The sequence below is a fragment of the Amblyomma mixtum genome, chromosome 8 (assembly GCF_055824585.1).
Source record: "Amblyomma mixtum isolate Tamu chromosome 8, ASM5582458v1, whole genome shotgun sequence".
In the NCBI taxonomy this organism is placed as follows: domain Eukaryota; kingdom Metazoa; phylum Arthropoda; class Arachnida; order Ixodida; family Ixodidae; genus Amblyomma; species Amblyomma mixtum.
Genome location: NC_143019.1, coordinates 86,220,935 through 86,244,975, shown reverse-complemented (window position 1 = coordinate 86,244,975; position 24,041 = coordinate 86,220,935). Strand labels below are relative to the sequence as shown.

Below are 24,041 nucleotides of genomic sequence, written 5' to 3'. Positions count from 1 at the left end.
GCCAGTATAAGAGTGACCGGCTACTACCGAGAAGTAGTTGCTTCCTTTAGAATACTTTGTGCACGTTTTTCTTTGGAGCATTTGTCCTCAGTGACAAAGAAACAACTGTACGCGGACTTAGTTGACAGCATGATGCCCACCCCATTGTATAGGACGGTGTACTCTGGAGGCTCAGGTAAAGATGTACTGAAGCGAGTCAGAAAGATGCCTTTAAGACCGGCGGCCAAAACGTTTTTCTTCCAGTTGCACACAAACACACTCCCCGTTAAAGTATGGCTGGAACAGAAAGGAATATTCGTGCCTTGGACAACCGATTGCTTACTGTGTAAAAAGCCGGAAACAATTGAACATGCCTTCATTGAATGCTGGGACGCAGTCTTCCACTGGGATATTTTGCAGCGCACTCTAAAAAAAGATCTCCCCATAACACCCTATGGAATACGATTTCTGCCAGTTGAAAGCGATCAAGGGATACCTTTTGATATGTTCATGGTCCTGGGCCTCCACAGCTTGTGGAGGACGAGAATGGCTTTTCGGCACGCAGATGCCAATGTGCGATCTACGCGCGATAACCTAATCGAAAGTGTTTCATATATTAGAGAAGTGTATCGTGCACAGAATGAACCCCCTGAGTGGGTTACCATCCTTGATGACTTGGTGTGTCTGAAGAAATTTTGAAATACCCGCATCGCATGCTAACATGCTTATTCAGTATATATGTATGTATTCATTTGTGTGACCTGTCACTGTATTAGCAGGCATAAAGAAAAAAAAAAGTCCGCGTGGCCTAATGGATGGATTCCACTTCCGGCTTTCGAGCGGAGCGGTCGCGGAATGGATAGCTCCCACGGAGCGGTTTTTGCGGCGCAAGCCAGCCGCGGTAACAGGTTTTTTGCTTCTGGTGCTGATGATTATCAAGTTATTCTGCCAAATCTGCCTACCGGTCGCATCGTCGCCAACACCGTTTTTATGCACGGTGATCCAAGGGCCCGTCCGTACCGTGTCGAAGATTACCGGGACACTTTGGCCGAGCTCGGTGCGCTCCCCGACGTTTTAGCGTTGGGGGCGTACCAGATGAACCACGTGTGGGCGGTGACGCTGACAAGCGCCGATGCTGCCCAGAAGCTACTTTCCGCCTCCGATGTCAAGGTAAAAAATTGTCGTTGTTTGCTTATCGACCCAAACAACCGGGAGGTTCGCTTGAAGCTGCATTGGCTGTTGCACGGAGTTACAGATGAAGATGTTCGTGTGGCATTGGCGCCCTATGGGAAGGTGACGGAGGTGACGCGAGAAAAGTGGCGTGCCCTAGGCGTTACGGAGAAAGGTTCGACGACACGCACAGTGGCACTTAAATTGCACGCGGGAGTCAAGATAGACGACATTCCCCACCAGCTGAAGATAGCCGGAGAGTTGACCCTTGCCGTTGTGCCAGGCCGCGCTCCGCTTTGTTTGCGCTGTAAGAGCACTGGGCACATACGTCGAGATTGCCAGGTGCCGCGATGCAGGCGTTGTCGCCGCTTCGGCCACGAGGACGAGCAGTGCCCCAAGACGTACGCCAGCGTCGCGGGACCAGTGGATGCAATTGATTCTTCAGATCACCTCATGGACGAGGCAGACTCGGAAGAAGCAGCAAGGGCGAGCCTCAGTTCGGCCACCGAGAAAGGCTCATCGGACACCGGAAAAGATAAGCACGCTGTCGTCGCAGACGAACCCGTCGCCGAGCTTCGACAAGATTGCCCAGATGATGGGGGTGAGGGAGCGCAGACCAGCAGTGCTGACAGCAGCTTTCTCAACGTACCCGCTGTGACTCACAGCGAACCGGAGCCAATGCAGGGGACCGATACGGACAGTGCCAACTCAAGTGGAAAACGAGCTCACGATGCAGTGGAAAAGGTGTCTGGTCCTGGTGCAGTCGGGACGGATGAACCACCAGCCAAGACGACTCCTGTGCGGCGCCCTCCCTATCGTCCTCGCCCGAATACTTCGGTGGAGCGGAAGAAGGCGGAGACACCGCCTTTGCCGCCTTGAGGGATTCTTTGTGCCAAGGCACTCAGCAACACAGCCCAGTTGTGAGGTAAGCGCCATGCCTCCGGTATTTACTCCGCCTTGAAAAAAAAAAATCGTAATGGATAAGTCAATTCGTGTCGCGACTCTAAACGTTCGTGGGCTTGCCTCTAGGAGGAAACAGAGTCAATTGTACCGATTGTTAAGCGACTTTGACTTGGACTTTTTAGCAGTGCAGGAGACAAAGGTTGAGGGCAATGTGGAAACAGAAGGCATGGTGCACCGATTCCTAGCGCGATACTGCGCTGTTGTGAGCCATGCCGTGGGTACTTCTTCTGGGTGTGTGCTATTTGTGCGAGAGAGCCTTGGTGCAAAAATTGAATCTGTAATAACTTTCCCGTCAGGTCGCCTTATTATATGCGATGTGTCGTTGTTTTCTTCAAAGTGGCGTGTCATTTGTTTGTACGCGCCAACTGTGGCCGAGGAAAGACGTCAATTATTTGAGCAGCTGAAACAATATATTCGCTGTGACAGGCTCCTCATTGTTATTGGTGATTTTAACTGCGTCCTTTCAGCCCATGATAAAACTAGCACCCGCCCATACAAAGACGCTAGCACCACTCTGCTAAGCGAGATAATAAGAGACTGCAATTTGGAAGATGTGGCCGAATGTCTTGGCGGTGGGAGAGCTGCACAGTATACCCATTTTCAGGCATCCAGTCACGCTCGGCTAGATAGAGCTTACGTGAGCGTTGATGTAATACCACTTTGCAGGCAATATCAAGTGAGTGCTGTTTCATTTAGTGATCATTGCTTAGTCAGTTTTGTAATAGGTAGTGCAAAAGAAAGAAAAAACAGTTTCGAGTGGCAGTTGTGGAAATTAAATTCAAAGATACTCAACGACCAACAGTTCATGGCGGCTATAACTAATGAATTTCAAGAAATGAATGCGATGAATAACAAGACAAAGAGCGAAAAATGGGAGATCTTCAAGCAGGCAGTCAAGATGAAAGCATTAGAGCGATCGAGCGCTATATGCAGAGAAAAGCGAGAGGAAGAAAAAGTGATGCGCAGGAACCTGGAAAAATTGATAAGTGAAGAGTGTCGAATGCCCGGCTTTTTCATGGACGATATTCGAGCGCTAAAGCACAAACTAGAGCAGTTTGACGTCGAAAGATACCGTGGTGCTCTGGTCAGAGCAAGGGCTGATAGGCTGATAGCGGGAGAAGCACCTTCAAAGAGAGCGCTGAGCTCAGAGAAGTGGCATGCACGGCGCAACCAGATAACGGAAATTGAACATAATGGAAAAGTTAGCGATACGGCGGAAGACATCGAACGCGCCTTCTACGAGCACTACCGCGCTTTTTTTGCCAATTTTTCAGTCGACATAGATCGTTTCAACAACGATTTCCTGTCATTGATGCCAAGGTTAGAGGACACAACGAGAGATATAATAGAGGCACCTATTTCAGCCGAAGAAGTGCGAAGCGCTATCGAAAGCATGCATCCTGGGAAATCTCCAGGACCAGATGGTCTGACTTCAGCCTTTTACAAATGTTTAAAAGGTGCTCTTTCTCCAGTGTTGGCGGACGTGTACAACGAGGCATTCGATAGAAATGTACTACCCCCTTCTTTCTCGTCTTCCCACACGGTCCTCATACCGAAGTCAGAAGACCCAGTTGTACTGCGCAGAGTGACGTCTTACCGACCCATTTGCCTCACGAATTGTGACTACAAGATAATGATGAAGGTATTGGCTAAGAGGCTGCAGACAGTTATTCACGAGTTAGTGGGGCCGCATCAAACATGCGGAATTAAAGGCCGGACGATTTCAACAAATATACACATAGCGCGAAGTGTACTCGAGTGTTGCGACGCAATGGGTACGCATGTAGCAATGCTCCAAATAGATTTGGAGAAAGCGTTTGATAGGGTGCCTCATGATGTTCTGTTGAGTGTTTTAGATTATGTAAATGTCGGTAGAATTATAAGAGACGGGGTTTCCATGGCGTACCGGGATTGCTCAACGCGGCTAATTATCAACAAGGTGGTGGGAGAGCGCATCCAAGTCCAGCGCTCGGTGCGCCAAGGTTGCCCCTTCTCGCCGCTGTTGTTTTGCTTGTACATTGAACCCCTTTGTTTAAGTGTCATAAAGAGTGATTTTGTACGTGGTTTCAAACTGCAGGAAGCGGAAGTCCGTCTCTTGGCTTACGCAGATGATGTAGCGATGTTCTGCGCTGACACTGAGAGTGTCGCGCATGCTGTCCAATGTGTAAAAAGGTTTTGTACTGTTAGTGGTAGCGCTGTAAACTGGTCTAAGTGCCTGGGATTCTGGCACGGGGATTGGCCGGCGACTCCAGCCACTTTTGGCAACATGACCTTCGTTAGAACTCCAGTCAAATACTTGGGTGTGCCCCTCGACTGTTACAAGGATAATGAATCATACTGGAGGAGAGAAGTGGACAATCTTCGAGATAGAGCAAATAAGTGGAATGGGTGGAATTGGTCGATGTTTGCGAAAGCCACAATTTGTAACATTTTTTTAGTTAGCAAAATTTGGTACACCCTCCAAGTCTTGCATTGCTCAAGGGTAAACATACAAAAATTTCATCGCGTGTTCGCCGTTTTCATTTGGGCATCATCTTGGGAGAGAACAAGCCGCACTAATTTGTTTTTGCGAGGTCGGAATGGAGGACTTGGTTTGGCGCATTTGTTTTTGAGACAAGTGGTCAATTGCTTCTTTTTCTTCAGGGATGTGAACCATCCTTTCTTACGTACTATCTGTCAACTTCGCTTGGGGATGCAGCTGCCTAATATGGTTGTGCCCGTCGGGAGTTTGCCTGGCGGCGTCCATGGCTTTCTGCGTGAAGTCGTGATTTCGTGCAGGTTTCTGTCAACACGTTTTTCACTTGAATATCTGAGCGAAGTCAATGGGAAAAAGCTCTATAAAGATCTCTGCGATGTGGTTCTGCCCGTAGCGCTATATCGGTCTCTTTACAGAGCAGGCCTTGGGAAGAACGTTTTAAAGCGCGTGAAAGCAATGTCAATCCCAGCTGGTGTAAAGTCTTTCTTTTTTAAACTCCATACGGGAGCTCTCACTGTAAAACCGTGGATGGTCGAAAGGGGTTTTTTTGTTCCATGGGGTACACATTGTATAATATGCAGAAAAGAAGAAACAATTGAGCATGTGTTCCTGCAGTGTTGGGATGCTGTGTTCCTCTGGGATGTGCTCCAGCGTACCATCAAAAAAGAGTTTCCACTTGACGCCTATGGAATTCGTTACTTACCAATAGAAAGTGATGACGGAACCCCTTTTGACTTGATTATGTTAATGTGCCTGCATAGTATTTGGAAATGCAGAATGGCGGTTCGGCACGCTGATCCTGATGTAAGACCTGCACGACTGTATTTTAGAGAAAGCATCAGAAACTTTTTTGAGGAGCAAAAGTTGCAGGAATGTGTCCCAGAATGGCTGTCACGTTTGGAACCGTTATTGTCGATGAAGGACTTTTAAGTACGTCCGCACAAGGTGTGCGGTCGTTTTTAACTTAGTGGGTGATTGCGGTTGGTTTTGTACGTATATGTGAATACCGGAAATAAAGAAAAAAAAAAGCGTGGCCTAATGGATAAGGCGTCTGACTTCGGATCAGAAGATTGCAGGTTCGAGTCCTGTCGCGGACGTGTTTGTTTTTATTTTTAGACAGTGGTCACGTGGCCTACGGTGATCGAGATGGACAGCGGGCACTTTTCTCGACACAGCGTAGGGACCAATGAGGTCGAGAAGAGGTTTGAACTGGCTGCGTGGGATGAACGGGCCATGTTCGTTCCCGCGTTTTCCTTTCCAATGAAGACTACGAAATTGCGCAGCTTTTATACTTTGGGACGCGAAAATAGGGCGAATCCGTCCGCGTGGCCTACTGGATGAGGCGTCTGACTTCGGATCAGAGGATTGCAGGTTCGAGTCCTGTCGCGGACGTGTTTGTTTTTATTTTTAGACAGTGGTCACGTGGCCTACGGTGATCGAGATGGACAGCGCGCACTTTTCTCGACACAGCGTAGGGACCACTGAGGTCGAGAAGAGCTTTGAACTGGCTGCGTGGGATGAACGGGCCATGTTCGTTCCCGCGTTTTCCTTTCCATGAAGACTACGAAATTGCGCAGCTTTTATACTTTGGGACGCGAAAATAGGGCGAATCCGTCCGCGTGGCCTAATGGATAAGGCGTCTGACTTCGGATCAGAAGATTGCAGGTTCGAGTCCTGTCGCGGACGAGTTTGTTTTTATTTTTAGACAGTGGTCACGTGGCCTACGGTGATCGAGATGGACAGCGCGCACTTTTCTCGACACAGCGTAGGGACCATTGAGGTCGAGAAGAGCTTTGAACTGGCTGCGTGGGATGAACGGGCCATGTTCGTTCCCGCGTTTTCCTTTCCAATGAAGACTACGAAATTGCGCAGCTTTTATACTTTGGGACGCGAAAATAGGGCGAATCCGTCCATTGAAAGACGGTGTCTTGGGACTTGGACACCTCTTTTTGCGGCAAGTGGTCAACCGGTTTTTGTTTTTTCGTGACGTTTCCGACCCTTTCTTGCGCACTGTCTGCCAAGTTAGGCTGCGGCGCCTACTGCCGGAGTTTGTTGTCTCCACCGAAGAAGTTACGTGTGGTATATTCGGCTATTACAGAGAGGTCGTCGCAAGTGTTAGATTTCTTTCAGTGCGTTTTTCTAATGAATATTTGGCCTGTGTAAAACGGAAAAAGCTGTACCACGATTTATGTGACACTGTTTTGCCACAACATTTGTATAGAGCCTTATACAGTGGAGGCCCAGGCTCAGACGTCTTAAAGAGAGTAAAGAAAATGCAGGTGCCACCAGGCGCTAAGACCTTTTTCTTTAAATTACACACCGGAACGTTGTCAGTAAAGAAATTTTTTGAGGAAAAGGATTTATTTTTACCTTGGTGTTCGCATTGTTTAATCTGTAAGCAGCCGGAAACAGTACACCATGTTTTTTTACATTGTTGGGAAGGGGTTTATTTTTGGGATGTTTTGCAACGGACTATGAAGAAAGTTTTCCCTCTAGATTCGCATGGCATTCGATATTTAAGCATTGATAATGACGACAGGGTTCCATTTGATTTAATTATGCTCCTGGATCTCCACTGTATATGGCGCTCAAGAATGGCAGGCTATCACTGTGAAAGGGAAGGATGCCCTGCCCGAATTTATTTCCGAGACTGTATGGACTGGTTTGTCGCTGTACAAAAAGCGGCTGCGGAACCTCCCGACTGGCTCTCAAGGGTAGAGCCTTTGTTGTCTTTGCGGGAGTTTTAATGTGACGAAGCCAGCCTGACGCTGGCTGAGTATGACTTTCAGTGTGTTCATTGTCTTGTATTATTGCTTTTGTGATTTGTCTGTTCCTTTACGTGCAGTGTTGTTTTCCAAAGCCAGGAAATAAAGAAAAAAAAGCGTGGCCTAATGGATAAGGCGTCTGACTTCGGATCAGAAGATTACAGGTTCGAGTCCTGTCGCGGACGTGTTCGTTTTTATTTTTAGACAGTGGTCACGTGGCCTACGGTGATCGAGATGAACAGCGCGCACTTTTCTCGAAAAAGCGTAGGGACCACTGAGGTCGAGAAGAGCTTTGAACTGGCTGCGTGGGATGAACGGGGCACGTTCGTTCCCGCGTTTTTCTTTCCAATGAAGACTACGAAATTGCGCAGCTTTTATACTTTGGGAAGCGAATACAGGGCGAATCCGTCCGCTTGCCCTGATTCTGCTTCCGGCGGCGCTAGCAAACAGACGCGTTATCATGAGCTCCGTCGGAGCGGTGTCAACGGCCCAGCTGGGCCGCGGTAACAGGTTCTTTGCTGAAGAAAGCCAGGATTATCAAGTTGTTCTACCGCCACTGCCAACAGGTGCGTCTGTTATGAATACTGTTTTTCTTCACGGGGATTTGAAAGCCAGGGTTTACCGGGTGGAAGACTTTGGGGACATGTTGGTTCATCTCGGAGTGCTCCCTGAAGTGATAGCTCTGGGGGCGTTCCAGATGAACCACGTTTGGGCCGTCACTTTTAAAAGTGCCGAAGCTGCTAAGAAGATGGTGCAAACTGGCGAAGTAAAGGTGAAAGAGGAACGGTGCCTTGTTGTCGACCCTGAAAACCAAGAAGTACGTGTCAAGCTTTACTGGGTGCTACATAACCTAGCGGAAGAAGTGCGCTCTGCGCTGGCACCGTACGGAAAGGTGACTGATGTCTACAAGGAACGCTGGCGAGTACAAGGAATTGCAGACAAAGGCTCGTCTACGCGCACGGTTGGCCTGAAGCTCAATCCTGGTGTGACGATAGATCTGCCCCATCAGCTGCGAGTCGCAGGAATCATGGCTCTTCTCGTCGTTCCTGGACGGCCCCCGCTGTGCTTGAGGTGCCATGCTACGGGTCATATTAGGCGTGACTGCCGAGTGCCACGTTGTACCAAGTGTCGGCGATATGGCCATGATGAAAGCACATGCGTGCGTACCTACGCAAACGTGGCAGGCCGGAAAGCAAACGAGGAACTGTCGAGAGAGCATCTAATGGATGAGGCAGACGCGGCAGAAACTACGCCTGAGGCAGATACCTCGCTAACTCTTGGCGAAGGTAGGGCTGCACAGGCGCACGAAGTGGATGCAGCTTGAAATGAGAAAGTGAGTACCAACGCTTCGACCGATACCAAAGAGGCTCTGCTGACGAGTGACCCAATGAACAGAGGCAATACACCGTGTGAAGAGGTCGAGGGAGTGCCTGTACTAACAGACGTGACCATGACTAATGCCAGCAGTCTTGCGTCAAAACGACTGCATGTAGACGACAAAGACGGGCACAAGACCAGCCAGACTGCAACGGATGAGCCGCCGGTGAAGACCACGCCCACTCGAAGGCCAACCCTGAAGCCAGCGCCGAAAATACCGCTCGAGCTATGGGCCGAGCGGAAACCGCCTGTACCACCGGCGACGTGACGTGGCGTCTTTTTTTCCAGCCGGACAGTGGCAACACCGGAACCGACCGGAAAGACAGTGCGTCGAGGCCACAACGGCGAACTCGAAGTGTCAACCAAAATGGCTCGAGCGGGTGCAATATGCTCTAAAAATGTGAGTGTTTGGCTGTCTCCTGATAATCAAAGTGCTACCATGCGATTCGTATGTGGAAATTAAAACGGCAAAGAAATGGCAGTAACTCTCCAAACACCCCTGTATGTAGGCACGCTTAACGTGCGAGGCTTGTCGGCGCGCAGAAAACAATATCAGCTGAGTCGGCTTCTTATGGAAAATGATTTGGATGTAATTGCCATACAGGAAACAAAGGTTGAAAGCGAGGAAGGAACGAACCGCATGGTTGAACCGTTCAGGACGTATTATAATATGTGTGTTACCCATGCAATTGGCACAGCCGGTGGTTGTGCTCTGTTTCTGAAGCATACCAGAGAAATAACTGTTGATAGTGTGTACGGGTGCCCTTCTGGAAGGCTCATTGTATGTGACATAACGCTGCATGCCCAGAAGTATCGTATAGTTGACATATACGCTCCAAATGCAGCAAATGAGCGTAGAGTGTTTTTTGAATGTGTTTAATGCTATCTGAACTGTGACAGGGTCATTATAATGATGGGAGACTTCAACTGTGTATGCAGAGTTGAAGATAGAATGACAGATTTACCGATACGAGACGCGAGCGTATCCGTGCTGAATTCACTAACGGAAGACTACCTATTACAAGATATAGGGTGTTTTCTGGCAAACGGTACAGTGCCTCGCTTTACGCACTACCAGCAAAAGAGTCATGCTAGACTAGATCGAATATATGTTTCGGCCGGTTTGGCATCTCACTGCACAAAATATGACGTCAAAAATGTTTCTTTTAGTGACCATAGCTTGGTTACGTGTGCGCTAGGACCAAGGAAACCAGCCAAGTTCAGCTGGGAGCTGTGGAAATGCAACGCTAAGATCCTCGATGATGAACATTATGTGAAGGAAATAAAAGAAAGAATTGGAGATCTACTAGCGAGTGAACCGCAGTGTTATGTTCAAGCATGGGAAGATTTTAAGCAAAATGCAAAATTAGCAGCCATTGAAAGAGCCAGTGAGCTGCGGAGAATACGGAAAAAAGAAGAAACTGCACTGCAAAGTCAGCTTGACTTTTATTTAAGTGTAGAAGCCATTGATCCGGGTAGGTTTGCGAAATAAATAAAAGAAGTTAAAAGCAAACTAGAAATAATTGATACAGACAGATACAAAGGAGCTGTAGTACCCGCACGGGCGGAAAGGCTATATATGGGTGAAACACCGACTAAACAAGCCCTTTCAGACGAAACACCGCAGTCGTGGCCTAGTCATTCTACTTCCGGCTTTCGAGCGGAGCGGTCGCGGGATGGATAGCTCCCACGGAGCGGTTTTTGCGGCGCAAGCCAGCCGCGGTAACAGGTTTTTTGCTTCTGGTGCTGATGATTATCAAGTTATTCTGCCAAATCTGCCTACCGGTCGCATCGTCGCCAACACCGTTTTTATGCACGGTGATCCAAGGGCCCGTCCGTACCGTGTCGAAGATTACCGGGACACTTTGGCCGAGCTCGGTGCGCTCCCCGACGTTTTAGCGTTGGGGGCGTACCAGATGAACCACGTGTGGGCGGTGACGCTGACAAGCGCCGATGCTGCCCAGAAGCTACTTTCCGCCTCCGATATCAAGGTAAAAAATTGTCGTTGTTTGCTTATCGACCCAAACAACCGGGAGGTTCGCTTGAAGCTGCATTGGCTGTTGCACGGAGTTACAGATGAAGATGTTCGTGTGGCATTGGCGCCCTATGGGAAGGTGACGGAGGTGACGCGAGAAAAGTGGCGTGCCCTAGGCGTTACGGAGAAAGGTTCGACGACACGCACAGTGGCACTAAAATTGCACGCGGGAGTCAAGATAGACGACATTCCCCACCAGCTGAAGATAGCCGGAGAGTTGACCCTTGCCGTTGTGCCAGGCCGCGCTCCGCTTTGTTTGCGCTGTAAGAGCACTGGGCACATACGTCGAGATTGCCAGGTGCCGCGATGCAGGCGTTGTCGCCGCTTCGGCCACGAGGACGACCAGTGCCCCAAGACGTACGCCAGCGTCGCGGGACCAGTGGATGCAATTGATTCTTCAGATCACCTCATGGACGAGGCAGACTCGGAAGAAGCAGCAAGGGCGAGCCTCAGTTCGGCCACCGAGAAAGGCTCATCGGACACCGGAAAAGATAAGCACGCTGTCGTCGCAGACGAACCCGTTGCCGAGCTTCGACAAGATCGCCCAGATGATGGCGGTGAGGGAGCGCAGACCAGCAGTGCTGACAGCAGCCTTCTCAACGTACAGGGTCAATCACACTTAGCGTGAACACGGCTCCGCGTGGCACCGCGCTCCGCGAAGCGCCGCTTGCAGCGCCCGCAGGAAGCGGCGGTGGATTCTCGGGCAGGCGCAGAGCGCGATGGGCGGGGCCACCAGCGCGTCGTCTGCTTCTGCGCGTCGTCTGCTGTCGTGTGGAGTGTCGCCGCGAAGAGCGCTTGCCTGAGGTGCTGACGGGAAATCGTCGACTGTTTCAGACCGATCAAAACGCTCGTTACGCAGCACACACTTTTCCACAATTTGTACTCTTTGCTCCTCTGGAACACAAGACATTACGACGTGGTTCTGTGTTCACAGATTAGCTGCTACTGCATTTAGGGGCTGCAATTTCTGACTGAAAGCTGCCAGTGATAAGTCGATGACTGCCTAAAATTTCTGCAAACTCATCACACAATCTTTCCGCGAGTGCGCCATTCTGCAGCTCATTGCGCTGACTCGCCTGGCTAGCCGCCAGCGGCGCTTGGTCTCGATCAGAGCGATAACCACGACGCCTCTTTCTGCCACATCGAATATTTACCCTTAATAACAACGCCTAGCATTTTTTTTTCGTGCAAGCGCACTACATGCAGCCACCGTGGTTTTCGAAGTGATCTAACCTCACCATCAGTGCCGACTCCCGGCCGAGACAGCGCAATGACTTGAAGAATGCGGCACTCCGCGTTGCGGCTGCCATTCACCAGCAATTTCGCATTCCTACAGTATGAAGTCAGGGCCGTGCAACTGCATTATTACACGCCAAGAGAGTTTTAGTAATGTTGAGCTACCGTTTTAGAGAAGTGTGTGCTGCGTAACGAGCATTTTGATCGTTCTGAAACAGTCGACGATTTCCCGTCAGCACCTCAGGCAAGCGCTCTTCGCGGCGACACTCCACACGACAGCAGACGACGCGCAGAAGCAGACGACGCGCTGGTGGCCCCGCCCATCGCGCTCTCTGCGCCTGCCCGAGAATCCACCGCCGCTTCCTGCGGGCGCTGCAAGCGGCGCTTCGCGGAGCGCGGTGCCACGCGGAGCCGTGTTCACGCTAAGTGTGATTGACCCTGTACCTGCTGTGACTCACAGCGAACCGGAGCCGATGCAGGGGACCGATACGGACAGTGCCAACTCAAGTGGAAAACGAGCTCACGATGCAGTGGAAAAGGTGTCTGGTCCTGGTGCAGTCGGGACGGATGAACCACCAGCCAAGACGACTCCTGTGCGGCGCCCTCCCTATCGTCCTCGCCCGAATACTTCGGTGGAGCGGAAGAAGGCGGAGGCACCGCCTTTGCCGCCTTGAGGGATTCTTTGTGCCAAGGCACTCAGCAACACAGCCCAGTTGTGAGGTAAGCGCCATGCCTCCGGTATTTACTCCGCCTTGGAAAAAAAAAATCGTAATGGATAAGTCAATTCGTGTCACGACTCTAAACGTTCGTGGGCTTGCCTCTAGGAGGAAACAGAGTCAATTGTACCGATTGTTAAGCGACTTTGACTTGGACTTTTTAGCAGTGCAGGAGACAAAGGTTGAGGGCGATGTGGAAACCGAAGGCATGGTGCACCGATTCCTAGCGCGATACTGCGCTGTTGTGAGCCATGCCGTGGGTACTTCTTCTGGGTGTGTGCTATTTGTGCGAGAGAGCCTTGGTCCAAAAATTGAATCTGTAATAACTTTCCCGTCAGGTCGCCTTATTATATGCGATGTGTCGTTGTTTTCTTCAAAGTGGCGTGTCATTTGTTTGTACGCGCCAACTGTGGCCGAGGAAAGACGTCAATTATTTGAGCAGCTGAAACAATATATTCGCTGTGACAGGCTCCTCATTGTTATTGGTGATTTTAACTGCGTCCTTTCAGCCCATGATAAAACTAGCACCCGCCCATACAAAGACGCTAGCACCACTCTGCTAAGCGAGATAATAAGAGACTGCAATTTGGAAGATGTGGCCGAATGTCTTGGCGGTGGGAGAGCTGCACAGTATACCCATTTTCAGGCATCCAGTCACGCTCGGCTAGATAGAGCTTACGTGAGCCTTGATGTAATACCACTTTGCAGGCAATATCAAGTGAGTGCTGTTTCATTTAGTGATCATTGCTTTGTCAGTTTTGTAATAGGTAGTGCAAAAGAAAGAAAAAACAGTTTCGAGTGGCAGTTGTGGAAATTAAATTCAGATACTCAACGACCAACAGTTCATGGCGGCTATAACTAATGAATTTCAAGAAATGAATGCGATGAATAACAAGACAAAGAGCGAAAAATGGGAGATCTTCAAGCAGGCAGTCAAGATGAAAGCATTAGAGCGATCGAGCGCTATATGCAGAGAAAAGCGAGAGGAAGAAAAAGTGATGCGCAGGAACCTGGAAAAATTGATAAGTGAAGAGTGTCGAATGCCCGGCTTTTTCATGGACGATATTCGAGCGCTAAAGCACAAACTAGAGCAGTTTGACGTCGAAAGATACCGTGGTGCTCTGGTCAGAGCAAGGGCTGATAGGCTGATAGCGGGAGAAGCACCTTCAAAGAGAGCGCCGAGCTCAGAGAAGTGGCATGCACGGCGCAACCAGATAACGGAAATTGAACATAATGGAAAAGTTAGCGATACGGCGGAAGACATCGAACGCGCCTTCTACGAGCACTACCGCGCTTTTTTTGCCAATTTTTCAGTCGACATAGATCGTTTCAACAACGATTTCCTGTCATTGATGCCAAGGTTAGAGGACACAACGAGAGATATAATAGAGGCACCTATTTCAGCCGAAGAAGTGCGAAGCGCTATCGAAAGCATGCATCCTGGGAAATCTCCAGGACCAGATGGTCTGACTTCAGCCTTTTACAAATGTTTAAAAGGTGCTCTTTCTCCAGTGTTGGCGGACGTGTACAACGAGGCATTCGATAGAAATGTACTACCCCCTTCTTTCTCGTCTTCCCACACGGTCCTCATACCGAAGTCAGAAGACCCAGTTGTACTGCGCAGAGTGACGTCTTACCGACCCATTTGCCTCACGAATTGTGACTACAAGATAATGATGAAGGTATTGGCTAAGAGGCTGCAGACAGTTATTCACGAGTTAGTGGGGCCGCATCAAACATGCGGAATTAAAGGCCGGACGATTTCAACAAATATACACATAGCGCGAAGTATACTCGAGTGTTGCGACGCAATGGGTACGCATGTAGCAATGCTCCAAATAGATTTGGAGAAAGCGTTTGATAGGGTGCCTCATGATGTTCTGTTGAGTGTTTTAGATTATGTAAATGTCGGTAGAATTATAAGAGACGGGGTTTCCATGGCGTACCGGGATTGCTCAACGCGGCTAATTATCAACAAGGTGGTGGGAGAGCGCATCCAAGTCCAGCGCTCGGTGCGCCAAGGTTGCCCCCTCTCGCCGCTGTTGTTTTGCTTGTACATTGAACCCCTTTGTTTAAGTGTCATAAAGAGTGATTGTGTACGTGGTTTCAAACTGCAGGAAGCGGAAGTCCGTCTCTTGGCTTACGCAGATGATGTAGCGATGTTCTGCGCTGACACTGAGAGTGTCGCGCATGCTGTCCAATGTGTAAAAAGGTTTTGTACTGTTAGTGGTAGCGCTGTAAACTGGTCTAAGTGCCTGGGATTCTGGCACGGGGATTGGCCGACGACTCCAGCCACTTTTGGCAACATGACCTTCGTTAGAACTCCAGTCAAATACTTGGGTGTGCCCCTCGACTGCTACAAGGATAATGAATCGTACTGGAGGAGAGAAGTGGACAATCTTCGAGATAGAACAAATAAGTGGAATGGGTGGAATTGGTCGATGTTTGCGAAAGCCACAATTTGTAACATTTTTTTAGTTAGCAAAATTTGGTACACCCTCCAAGTCTTGCATTGCTCAAGGGTAAACATACAAAAATTTCATCGCGTGTTCGCCGTTTTCATTTGGACATCATCTTGGGAGAGAACAAGCCGCACTAATTTGTTTTTGCGAGTTCGGAATGGAGGACTTGGTTTGGCGCATTTGTTTTTGAGACAAGTGGTCAATCGCTTCTTTTTCTTCAGGGATGTGAACCATCCTTTCTTACGTACTATCTGTCAACTTCGCTTGGGGATGCAGCTGCCTAATATGGTTGTGCCCGTCGGGAGTTTGGCTGGCGGTGTCCATGGCTTTCTGCGTGAAGTCGTGATTTCGTGCAGGTTTCTGTCAACACGTTTTTCACTTGAATATCTGAGCGAAGTCAATGGGAAAAAGCTCTATAAAGATCTCTGCGATGTGGTTCTGCCCGTAGCGCTATATCGGTCTCTTTACAGAGCAGGCCTTGGGAAGAACGTTTTAAAGCGCGTGAAAGCAATGTCAATCCCAGCTGGTGTAAAGTCTTTCTTTTTTAAACTCCATACGGGAACTCTCACTGTAAAACCGTGGATGGTCGAAAGGGGTTTTTTTGTTCCATGGGGTACACATTGTATAATATGCAGAAAAGAAGAAACAATTGAGCATGTGTTCCTGCAGTGTTGGGATGCTGTGTTCCTCTGGGATGTGCTCCAGCGTACCATCAAAAAAGAGTTTCCACTTGACGCCTATGGAATTCGTTACTTACCAATAGAAAGTGATGACGGAACCCCTTTTGACTTGATTATGTTAATGTGCCTGCATAGTATTTGGAAATGCAGAATGGCGGTTCGGCACGCTGATCCTGATGTAAGACCTGCACGACTGTATTTTAGAGAAAGCATCAGAAACTTTTTTGAGGAGCAAAAGTTGCAGGAATGTGTCCCAGAATGGCTGTCACGTTTGGAACCGTTATTGTCGATGAAGGACTTTTAAGTACGTCCGCACAAGGTGTGCGGTCGTTTTTAACTTAGTGGGTGATTGCGGTTTGTTTTGTACGTATATGTGAATACCGGAAATAAAGAAAAAAAAAAGTCGTGGCCTAGTGGTTTGAGCGCCCGTCTCGGCTGCGGGAGGTGGGTGGTTCGAAACCAACCCACCGCCGGGCACCCACCGGTCAAAAGGGTACAAGCGTCCCCCGGCCTGGCGCTCGGCTTCCTTTAGGGGTGTACGTTTGGGAGAAGTGAAAAAAAAAGGGCCACAAATTGGGCTTATGCCGCACGAGGCGGACTTATGGTTGCTTGGCGGGGGAACTCATCACTCATCCGTCAAGGCAACTGTTCGGTCTAAGACCCTTTTCCCAAGCATTTCACCCTAGAAGAGCCGAGCACGAGGCCAGGGGAAATCTTGTACCCATTAAAGAAACCGGTGGGTACCCGGCGGCACTGGGGATCGAACCCAGCACCTCCCGAATGCGAGGCGGATGCTCTACCACAAGGCCACGCTTCGGTTTTTTCAATGCTGACTGCGCTGCTTTTGCTGTGGAGCTGTGCCACTGAGCTCACGTTAGAGCGAACTCACTTCGTCGAGTTCTCGACACTCCGTTGACCCCGTCAACTCTCCACTTTGTGTTCGAAACTTGTTTTGCCCCCGAAAGGGCGCAGCGGGGTTAGCGGAACCTCCTCCAATGCACACCCCTGAAGAAACCGGGCGCCGGGCTAGGGGTGGCTTGTACCCATTTTACCGGTGGGTGTCCGGCGGTGGGTTTCGAACCAACCACCTCCCGCAGCCGAAGCGGACGCCCAGACTACGCGTCGCGCAATGTAATAAAAGCGATAAGATACAGAGATGAAGTTGTGCAAGACCAAGAACTGATACGCCGCGCTTTTGTCGACTATTATCAAGAATTGCTTGGCCACGAACCACAGATACTAGAAGGGTTTGAAAGAGATTTCCTTAGGCTCACGCCAAAGCTTGAAGAAAAGGAAAAAACAAATCTTGAAGTGCCCATTAGCGTTTCAGAAATAGAGTGGGCGATTGATGAATTAAGTGCAGGGAATTCGCCAGGGCCTGATGGCTTTGGCTCAGAATTTTACAAAGCTTTTAAAACGGATATAGCAGTAGTTCTTTATAACGTTTTCAAAGAAGCATACAGAGTTAAGAAATTACCGCCTTCTTTTAGGCAAAGCCACATTGTGTTGATCCCCAAAACAGATGACCAGGCTACGTTGTTGTCAGTGCGATCATATCGACCAATAAGCCTAACGAACACGGAATATAAGGTATTTGCAAGAATTTTAGGCGGAAGGCTTCAAAGTGTTATAGCTGAGCTTGTGGGACCGCACCAGACTTGTGGTATTAAAGGAAGATCCATTCTAACGAGCATACACGTAGCTAGAACCGTCCTAGAGTGCTGCGATGCCTTATGCGGGAAGGTAGCGATGTTGCAACTAGATCTGGAGAAGGCCTTCGATAGAGTTGCGCATAATGTCTTTTCCAGCATTTTAGAACACATTAACGTCGGTACAGTCCTGCTGGAAGGTGTAGAAATGTGTTACGCAGATATTTTTAGCAGTATTATAATTAATAAAACATTAACTGTCAGTTTTCAGATCAAGACCTCTGTCAGGCAAGGATGTCCTTTATCTCCATTGCTGTTCGCGCTCTACCTGGAGCCTTTCTGTTTGAAAATCATATCGTCCAGTGCAATAAAAGGTTTTCAGTTGAGCACAAGTGAGGTTAAACTGCTCTCGTACGCTGACGACATTGCGGTTTTCTGTTCTGACCAAGCAAGTATCAGTAAAGCTGTCAGCGTTGCGACTAATTTTTGCAAAGTGACAGGCAGCGTTATCAATTGAGACAAATCCTTGGGCTTTTGGCATGGAGAGTGGGACACTCCTCCTTCAGTCTTCGAAAACATGCAGTGGACATTCGTTCCAACGAAATATCTAGGAATACCTTTAAACCACTACAAAGACACAAATGACTATTGGAGAAAGGAAGGAGAACTAATAAAGGAAAAATCTACGAAGTTTGGAGGGCGAAACCTTTCTATATTCGCAAGGTCTACTGTGTGCAATATCTTTCTGGTAGCGAAGATCTGGTACGTCCTCCAGGCATTGTGTGCGACGAGAGCAAGCATTCAAAGGCTGCATAGAGTGCTTGCAGTGTATATATGGGGATCAACATGGGAGCGTACGAGCCGTACAAATTTATTTCGCTCAGTGAAGAGCGGCGGACTGGGCTTGGCACACTTGTTTTTAAAACAGGTAGTTTGTAGATTTCTCTTTGTGCGAGACCAAAGGAACGGTTTCCTTCGTACTGTGATCCAAACGCGACTTTGTAACTTGATGCCAGGGTTCACAGTGTCTTCTGCCCAAGTCAGTGGACCGAGCGTGCGAGGCTTCCTACGAGAAGTGGTCTGGTCTTTCCAGTTCCTCGCCGCGCGTTTTTCATTAGAGTATCTGAGCAGCATGGCTCGAAAGCAATTGTAAAAGCTGTTGTTGATGTATGTATGCCAGAACCACTGTATCGCACCTTTTGCTCAGCAGGGGCTGGCAAAGGTGTACTGAAAAGAGTGAAGCGGATGCCAATGCGGCCTACTGCGACAACTTTTTTCTTTCATTTGCACACCGGAACTCTCCCCGTAAAACCATGGCTGGAGCAGAAGGGTATCTTTGTGCCATGGACGATAGACTGCTTACCGTGCAGGCAACCAGAAACTATTGACCATATTTTTCTTGATTGTGAAGATGCAACATTCTTATGGGACATATTGCAGCGCACTTTGAGAAAAGATTTGCCGGTAACGCCATATGACATCCGCTTCCTCCCGACCTCAAACCACGAAGGGGTGCAGTACGATATGATTATGGTACTATGTCTTCAAAGCATACGGAAAACAAGAATGGCAGTGCACCACGCAGACGTAACTCCCCAACCTGCCAGAGAATACTTCAAGGAAAATGTTGTATTTCTTCGTGAGGCTTTCAAAGTGCGGACTGAACCACCAGAGTGGTTGCCTGTGTTAGATGACCTTGTCAATATGAAACGGTTTTAAATGTCCACGCTCGCCGAAAGCTCGCAAGCGTTTTCAACTTGTGAATATTGTGTGTACTTGTGAAAAAGGAAATAAAGAAAAAAAAACCGTCCGCGTGGCCCAATGGATAAGGCGTCTGACTTCGGATAAGAAGATTGCAGGTTCGAGTCCTGTCGCGGACGTGTTTGTTTTTATTTTTAGATAGTGGTCACGGGGCCTGCGCTGATCGAGATGAACAGCGCGCACTTTTCTCGAAACAGCGCAGGGACCACTGAGGTCGAGAAGAGCTTTGAACGGGCCGCGTGGGATGAACGGGGCACGTTCTTTCCCGTGTTTTCCTTTGCAATGAAGACTATGAAATTGCGCAGCTTTTATAGTTTGTTAAGCGAATAGAGGGTGAATACGCTGTTTTCATAATGGCTTGTATATAGTTCATGTACATAGAACATTACATCACTGTAATAAATACCATGTTGAAGAAATAAGGAAGTCCGCGTGGCGCAAGGAGAAATTGGCATTTTACGCACTCGCTTTAAAACTTCATGACCCATGAGCCCAACGTAGACGGAACGATACAGTGGGGGCGGGAAGAGCATGGATATCAAATCCCTATACAGATTTTTGCGCGAAACAGAATATAAGTACTCATTTGAAAACCCAACTGTCAAAAAACGCACGGAGGCATAAACTAACATTTTTCTATAAATTACACACTGAAACTCTATCTGTCAAGACGTGGCTAGATAGGAAAAACATTTTTGTGTCTTCTGTAAACTGTCGCTTGTGCAATGTGCCTGAAACAATTGAACATTGTTTTATAGACTGCAAAGACGCGATTTTGTTTTGGGATGTGTTGCAAAGGACGTTACAGAAAGATTTCCTCCTAAATTCCTACAGTGTGCGCTACCTTGTTGTTTCCCAACCTGACTCGAATCCTTATGATATGATTCTTCTGATTGGCCTTCATAGTCTTTGGAAAACGCGCATGCAAGATCGCAACGTTGAACCTGTTGTTTCGCCCAGAATTCACTTTAGCCGAATGTTGCTGCAGGTAACGGACATTTACAAAAAATCGGACTTTGTACCGGATTGGTTTCCTCTCCTGATGCGCTGTATATCTTTACCGGCCTTTTAGTTATAATATGTTACTATTATGTTTCTGCCACGTAGCGCCTACCTAGGTGCTCTGTAAATAGTTGTTTTTGTGTGTGTATATACACACACACATATGTATATATATGCTTTGTATACAAAACCATGTAAATAAATACCATGAAAGGAAAAAAAAAGGAAGTCCGCGTGGCCTAATGGATAAGGCGTCTGACTTCGGATCAGAAGATTGCAGGTTCGAGTCCTGTCGCGGACGTGTTTGTTTTTATTTTTAGACAGTGGTCACGGGGCCTGCGCTGATCGAGATGAACAGCGCGCACTTTTCTGGACACAGCGCAGGGACCACTGAGGTCGAGAAGAGCTTTGAACGGGCCGCGTGGGATGAACGGGGCACGTTCTTTCCCGTGTTTTCCTTTGCAATGAAGACTACGAAATTGCGCAGCTTTTATACTTTGTGAAGCGATTGGAGGGTGAATACGCTGTTTTCATAATGGCTTGTATATAGTTCATGTATATAGAACATTACATCACTGTAATAAATACCATGTTGAAGAAAAAAAAAAGTCCGCGTGGCCTAATGGATAAGGCGTCTGACTTCGGATCAGAAGATTGCAGGTTCGAGTCCTGTCGCGGACGTGTTTGTTTTTATTTTTAGACAGTGGTCACGGGGCCTCCGCTGATCGAGGTGAACAACGCGAACTTTTCTCGACACAGCGAAGGGACCACTGAGGTCGAGAAGAGCTTTGAATGGGCCGCGTGGGATGAACGGGGCACGTTATTTCATACTGGTGTGGCACCACAGGGACAGGGGTGTGGCAACTCGCCCAATTTTCAACCCTTTTGCACGTTATTTCCAGTGTTTTCCTTTGCAATGAAGACTACAAAATTGCGCACCTTTTATACTTTGTGAAGCGAATGGAGGCTGAATCCGTGCGCGTGGCCTTCATTCTATTTCCGGCCACGCCAGTGAATGGTCGCAGAATCATGAGCTCCGGTGGAGCGGCGATAGCGGCCCTTGGTGGCCGCGGAAACAGGTCCGACATTGAAGCCGATAAGGATTACGAGATTATTTTGCCGACTCTGTCAACAGGACGTGTTGTTCTCAACACGGTGTTTTTGCACGGCGACGTGCGAGCGCGGCCTTACAAGGTCGAAGACTTTCGTGACGCCCAAGCGGGTGCGCTCCCCGATGTAGTGGCGTTGGGGGCGTAACAAATCAACCATGTTTGGGCGGTGACACTCAACAGCGCTGAAGCAACGAAGCGATTGTCGGCTTTCAATGACCTTCCAGTTAAAGGTCGCCGGTGTCTTATATTCGACCCCGAGGACCACGTGCTGTAACTGCGGCTACACTGGATGCTGCACGGCGTCGCCGACGAAGATATCCGGACTGCGTTTGCGGCCTTCGGGAACGTGACGGAGGTAACCCGTGAGCGTTGGCGAGTGCAAGGAGTGAAAGAAAAGGGCTCCACCACAAGGATAGTTCTGCTCAAGCTGAAGCCTGGAATGAAGGCGGACGACCTCCCCCACCAGATAAGAGTCGCCGGCGAGCTTGCCCTTGTGGTCGTGCCTGGGCGGCCCATGCAGTGCTTGCGTTGTCAGGGAAGCGGACATGTCCGACGTGACTGCAAGATACCTCGCTGCTCACGCTGCCGACACTAAAGACATTCGGAAGATGAGTGTGTCCGCACATACGCTGCCGCAACGGTGCCAGCGCTTAGAGAGGAGACACCGGAAGACGTTATGGACGTCGTCGAGGCTGAGGAAGCAGCCAAGGGGACCGATGGTGGGGAAAGCTCTGTGGTGGCCCCCAGCGTGACAACTCCGACGACCACTGAAAAAGAGGCGGGCGAGGGCGTGGACAAGAAACAGGTACTGCCATCCGTTGTTTCGGAGGTGCCTGTGAGCGAGAAAGCGCCCCTTCAAGGGACAAGTGCTCCGGCGGCATCGGCGGATGAGAACACCAATGCGGAGAACGGCGGCCGGTCAACGAGCGCTGGCAGTGCGCCGAAGCGCCCGCACGCCGACGCCGGGGACGGAGCGGATAAGCAGCTCCCTGGCAACGCCGAGGAACCACCAGCGAAAACTGTGCAGGGACGACGACCTTCGTTCAGACCGCAACCTAATGTCGCGACGGGCCGGAGGGCAGCCGAAAAGCCGCTCTCGCAGCACGTCCAGCCCCATAAATACGATGGCGGCGGGACTTCTGGAAGCGTCTAGCGACGTGCTAGGCGCGAAAGGTAAGCACCATGCTCCCAGCGTCCTTCTAAAGTATGAAAATGGCGATGCAACAGTCACTGAGCGTAGCAACGCTTAACGTCCGTGGGTTTGCATCGAAAAGAAAGCAAAGTCAAGTATACCGTATTTTAACGGATCAGGACGTGGACGTGTTGGCGGTTCAGGAAACCAAAATAGAAGGGGAAGAGGACACGGGGAGTATGGTGCAGCGTTTCACGTCGAGGTACGATGTGGCTGTTAGTCACGCGGTTGGCACATCGGCCGGGTGCCTTCTGTTCGTTAAGAAGTTGCCAGGACTGACAGTGCAAGAAGTGATTTCATGTATGCAAGGTCGCTTTATTGTTTGTGACTTCGTTTTTCATAACAGCGAATGGCGCGTTCTTTGTGTTTATGCACCGAATGCGGCTGATGAAAGGTTAAATTTTTTCGTGAGCATCCAGCGAGGTCTAAATAGTGGGCGACAACTCGTCGTTATGGGCGATTTCAATTGTCTTAAGTGCTCGAGATAAGACAAGTAGCCGCGCCTTTAGAGACGCAAGCACGGATGTTTTGTCGCAGCTAGTTGGCGAATTTGCTCTAGATGATGTAGCGGAGTGTTTGGAGGGAGCGCGTAGCGTGAAATACACGCATTTACAAGGTTCTAGTCATGCCCGGCTCGACCGTATTTATTTATCGTTGGATGCGATTCCGAAATGTCAAAATTATGTCGTTATGCCAGTGTCTTTTTCGGATCACTGCCTTGTGAAATGTACAATCGGCCCTAGAAACCAAAGGAAAAAATTTGTGTGGGGACTGTGGAAGCTAAACTCCAAACTCTTAGAAGATGAAGCTTTAGTTGAAATAACTGCAGGGAAGCTTAAAGAGATAGAACAACGGCCTTGCACCACCATTGGAGAGCAGTGGGAATGGTGCAAACAAGAAATTAAGATGAAAGCTATAGAAAGAGGCAGTTGTATTCGACATGACGAAAAGCGAGAAGAAGCTTGTTTAAGGGCGACACTAAATCAGTTAATAGCGCACGAGTGCAGAGAGCCAGGGGTCTATAATGACGATATCAGAAAACTGAAAAAGAAAATTGAGTTATTAGATGCAGATCGATATCGAGGAGCGCTCGTTCGCGCGAGGGCCGAAAGATGCGCAGCAGGCGAGACGCCCACTAAACGGGCTCTCGGTCTCGAGAAAGCGCATGTTCGTCGAAACGACATAGAAGAAATAGAGTGGAACGGCAACCTCGTGACAGATAAAGACGGCATTGCACGTGCGTTTTACGAATACTATCAGCAACTGTTTGCATTTCGCGACATGAACATGGACAGGTTTAAGCGCGTGTTTCTTTCTTCCTTGCCACGACTAGATGCTGACACAACAGAAAGGTTGGAGCTGCCGATTTCCGAACATGAAGTTGAGCGTGCCATTGATAATATTAATCCAGGGAAGTCGCCAGGGCCTGATGGCTTGAGCGCGGCTTTGTATAAAGCATTTAAAAA

At 49.0% G+C, this 24,041-nt stretch overlaps 2 protein-coding genes and 5 non-coding genes across 7 annotated transcripts; all 7 read left to right on the top strand.

Annotated features, from left to right (window-relative positions):
• Positions 1–834: 834 nt before the first annotated feature.
• On the top strand, positions 835–2,053 carry LOC149333297 (uncharacterized). Its single transcript, XM_089556030.1, has one exon. The coding sequence runs from the start codon at positions 835–837 to the stop codon at positions 2,026–2,028; it is 1,194 nt and encodes a 397-aa protein (XP_089412156.1). The 3' UTR covers positions 2,029–2,053.
• A 3,854-nt stretch (positions 2,054–5,907) lies between these two features.
• On the top strand, positions 5,908–5,980 carry TRNAR-UCG (transfer RNA arginine (anticodon UCG)). Its single transcript has one exon. It is a non-coding gene; the product is annotated as a tRNA-Arg (tRNA).
• A 221-nt stretch (positions 5,981–6,201) lies between these two features.
• TRNAR-UCG (transfer RNA arginine (anticodon UCG)) lies at positions 6,202–6,274 on the top strand. The gene has a single exon. It is a non-coding gene; the product is annotated as a tRNA-Arg (tRNA).
• A 4,132-nt stretch (positions 6,275–10,406) lies between these two features.
• LOC149333294 (uncharacterized) lies at positions 10,407–12,675 on the top strand. Its single transcript, XM_089557700.1, has 3 exons — positions 10,407–11,366; positions 12,220–12,245; positions 12,462–12,675. The coding sequence occupies exons 1-3, from the start codon at positions 10,407–10,409 to the stop codon at positions 12,673–12,675; spliced, it is 1,200 nt and encodes a 399-aa protein (XP_089413826.1).
• A 6,640-nt stretch (positions 12,676–19,315) lies between these two features.
• Positions 19,316–19,388, top strand: TRNAR-UCG (transfer RNA arginine (anticodon UCG)). The gene has a single exon. It is a non-coding gene; the product is annotated as a tRNA-Arg (tRNA).
• Positions 19,389–20,499: 1,111 nt separating this feature from the next.
• TRNAR-UCG (transfer RNA arginine (anticodon UCG)) lies at positions 20,500–20,572 on the top strand. Its single transcript has one exon. It is a non-coding gene; the product is annotated as a tRNA-Arg (tRNA).
• Positions 20,573–20,879: 307 nt separating this feature from the next.
• TRNAR-UCG (transfer RNA arginine (anticodon UCG)) lies at positions 20,880–20,952 on the top strand. The gene has a single exon. It is a non-coding gene; the product is annotated as a tRNA-Arg (tRNA).
• Positions 20,953–24,041: the final 3,089 nt, after the last annotated feature.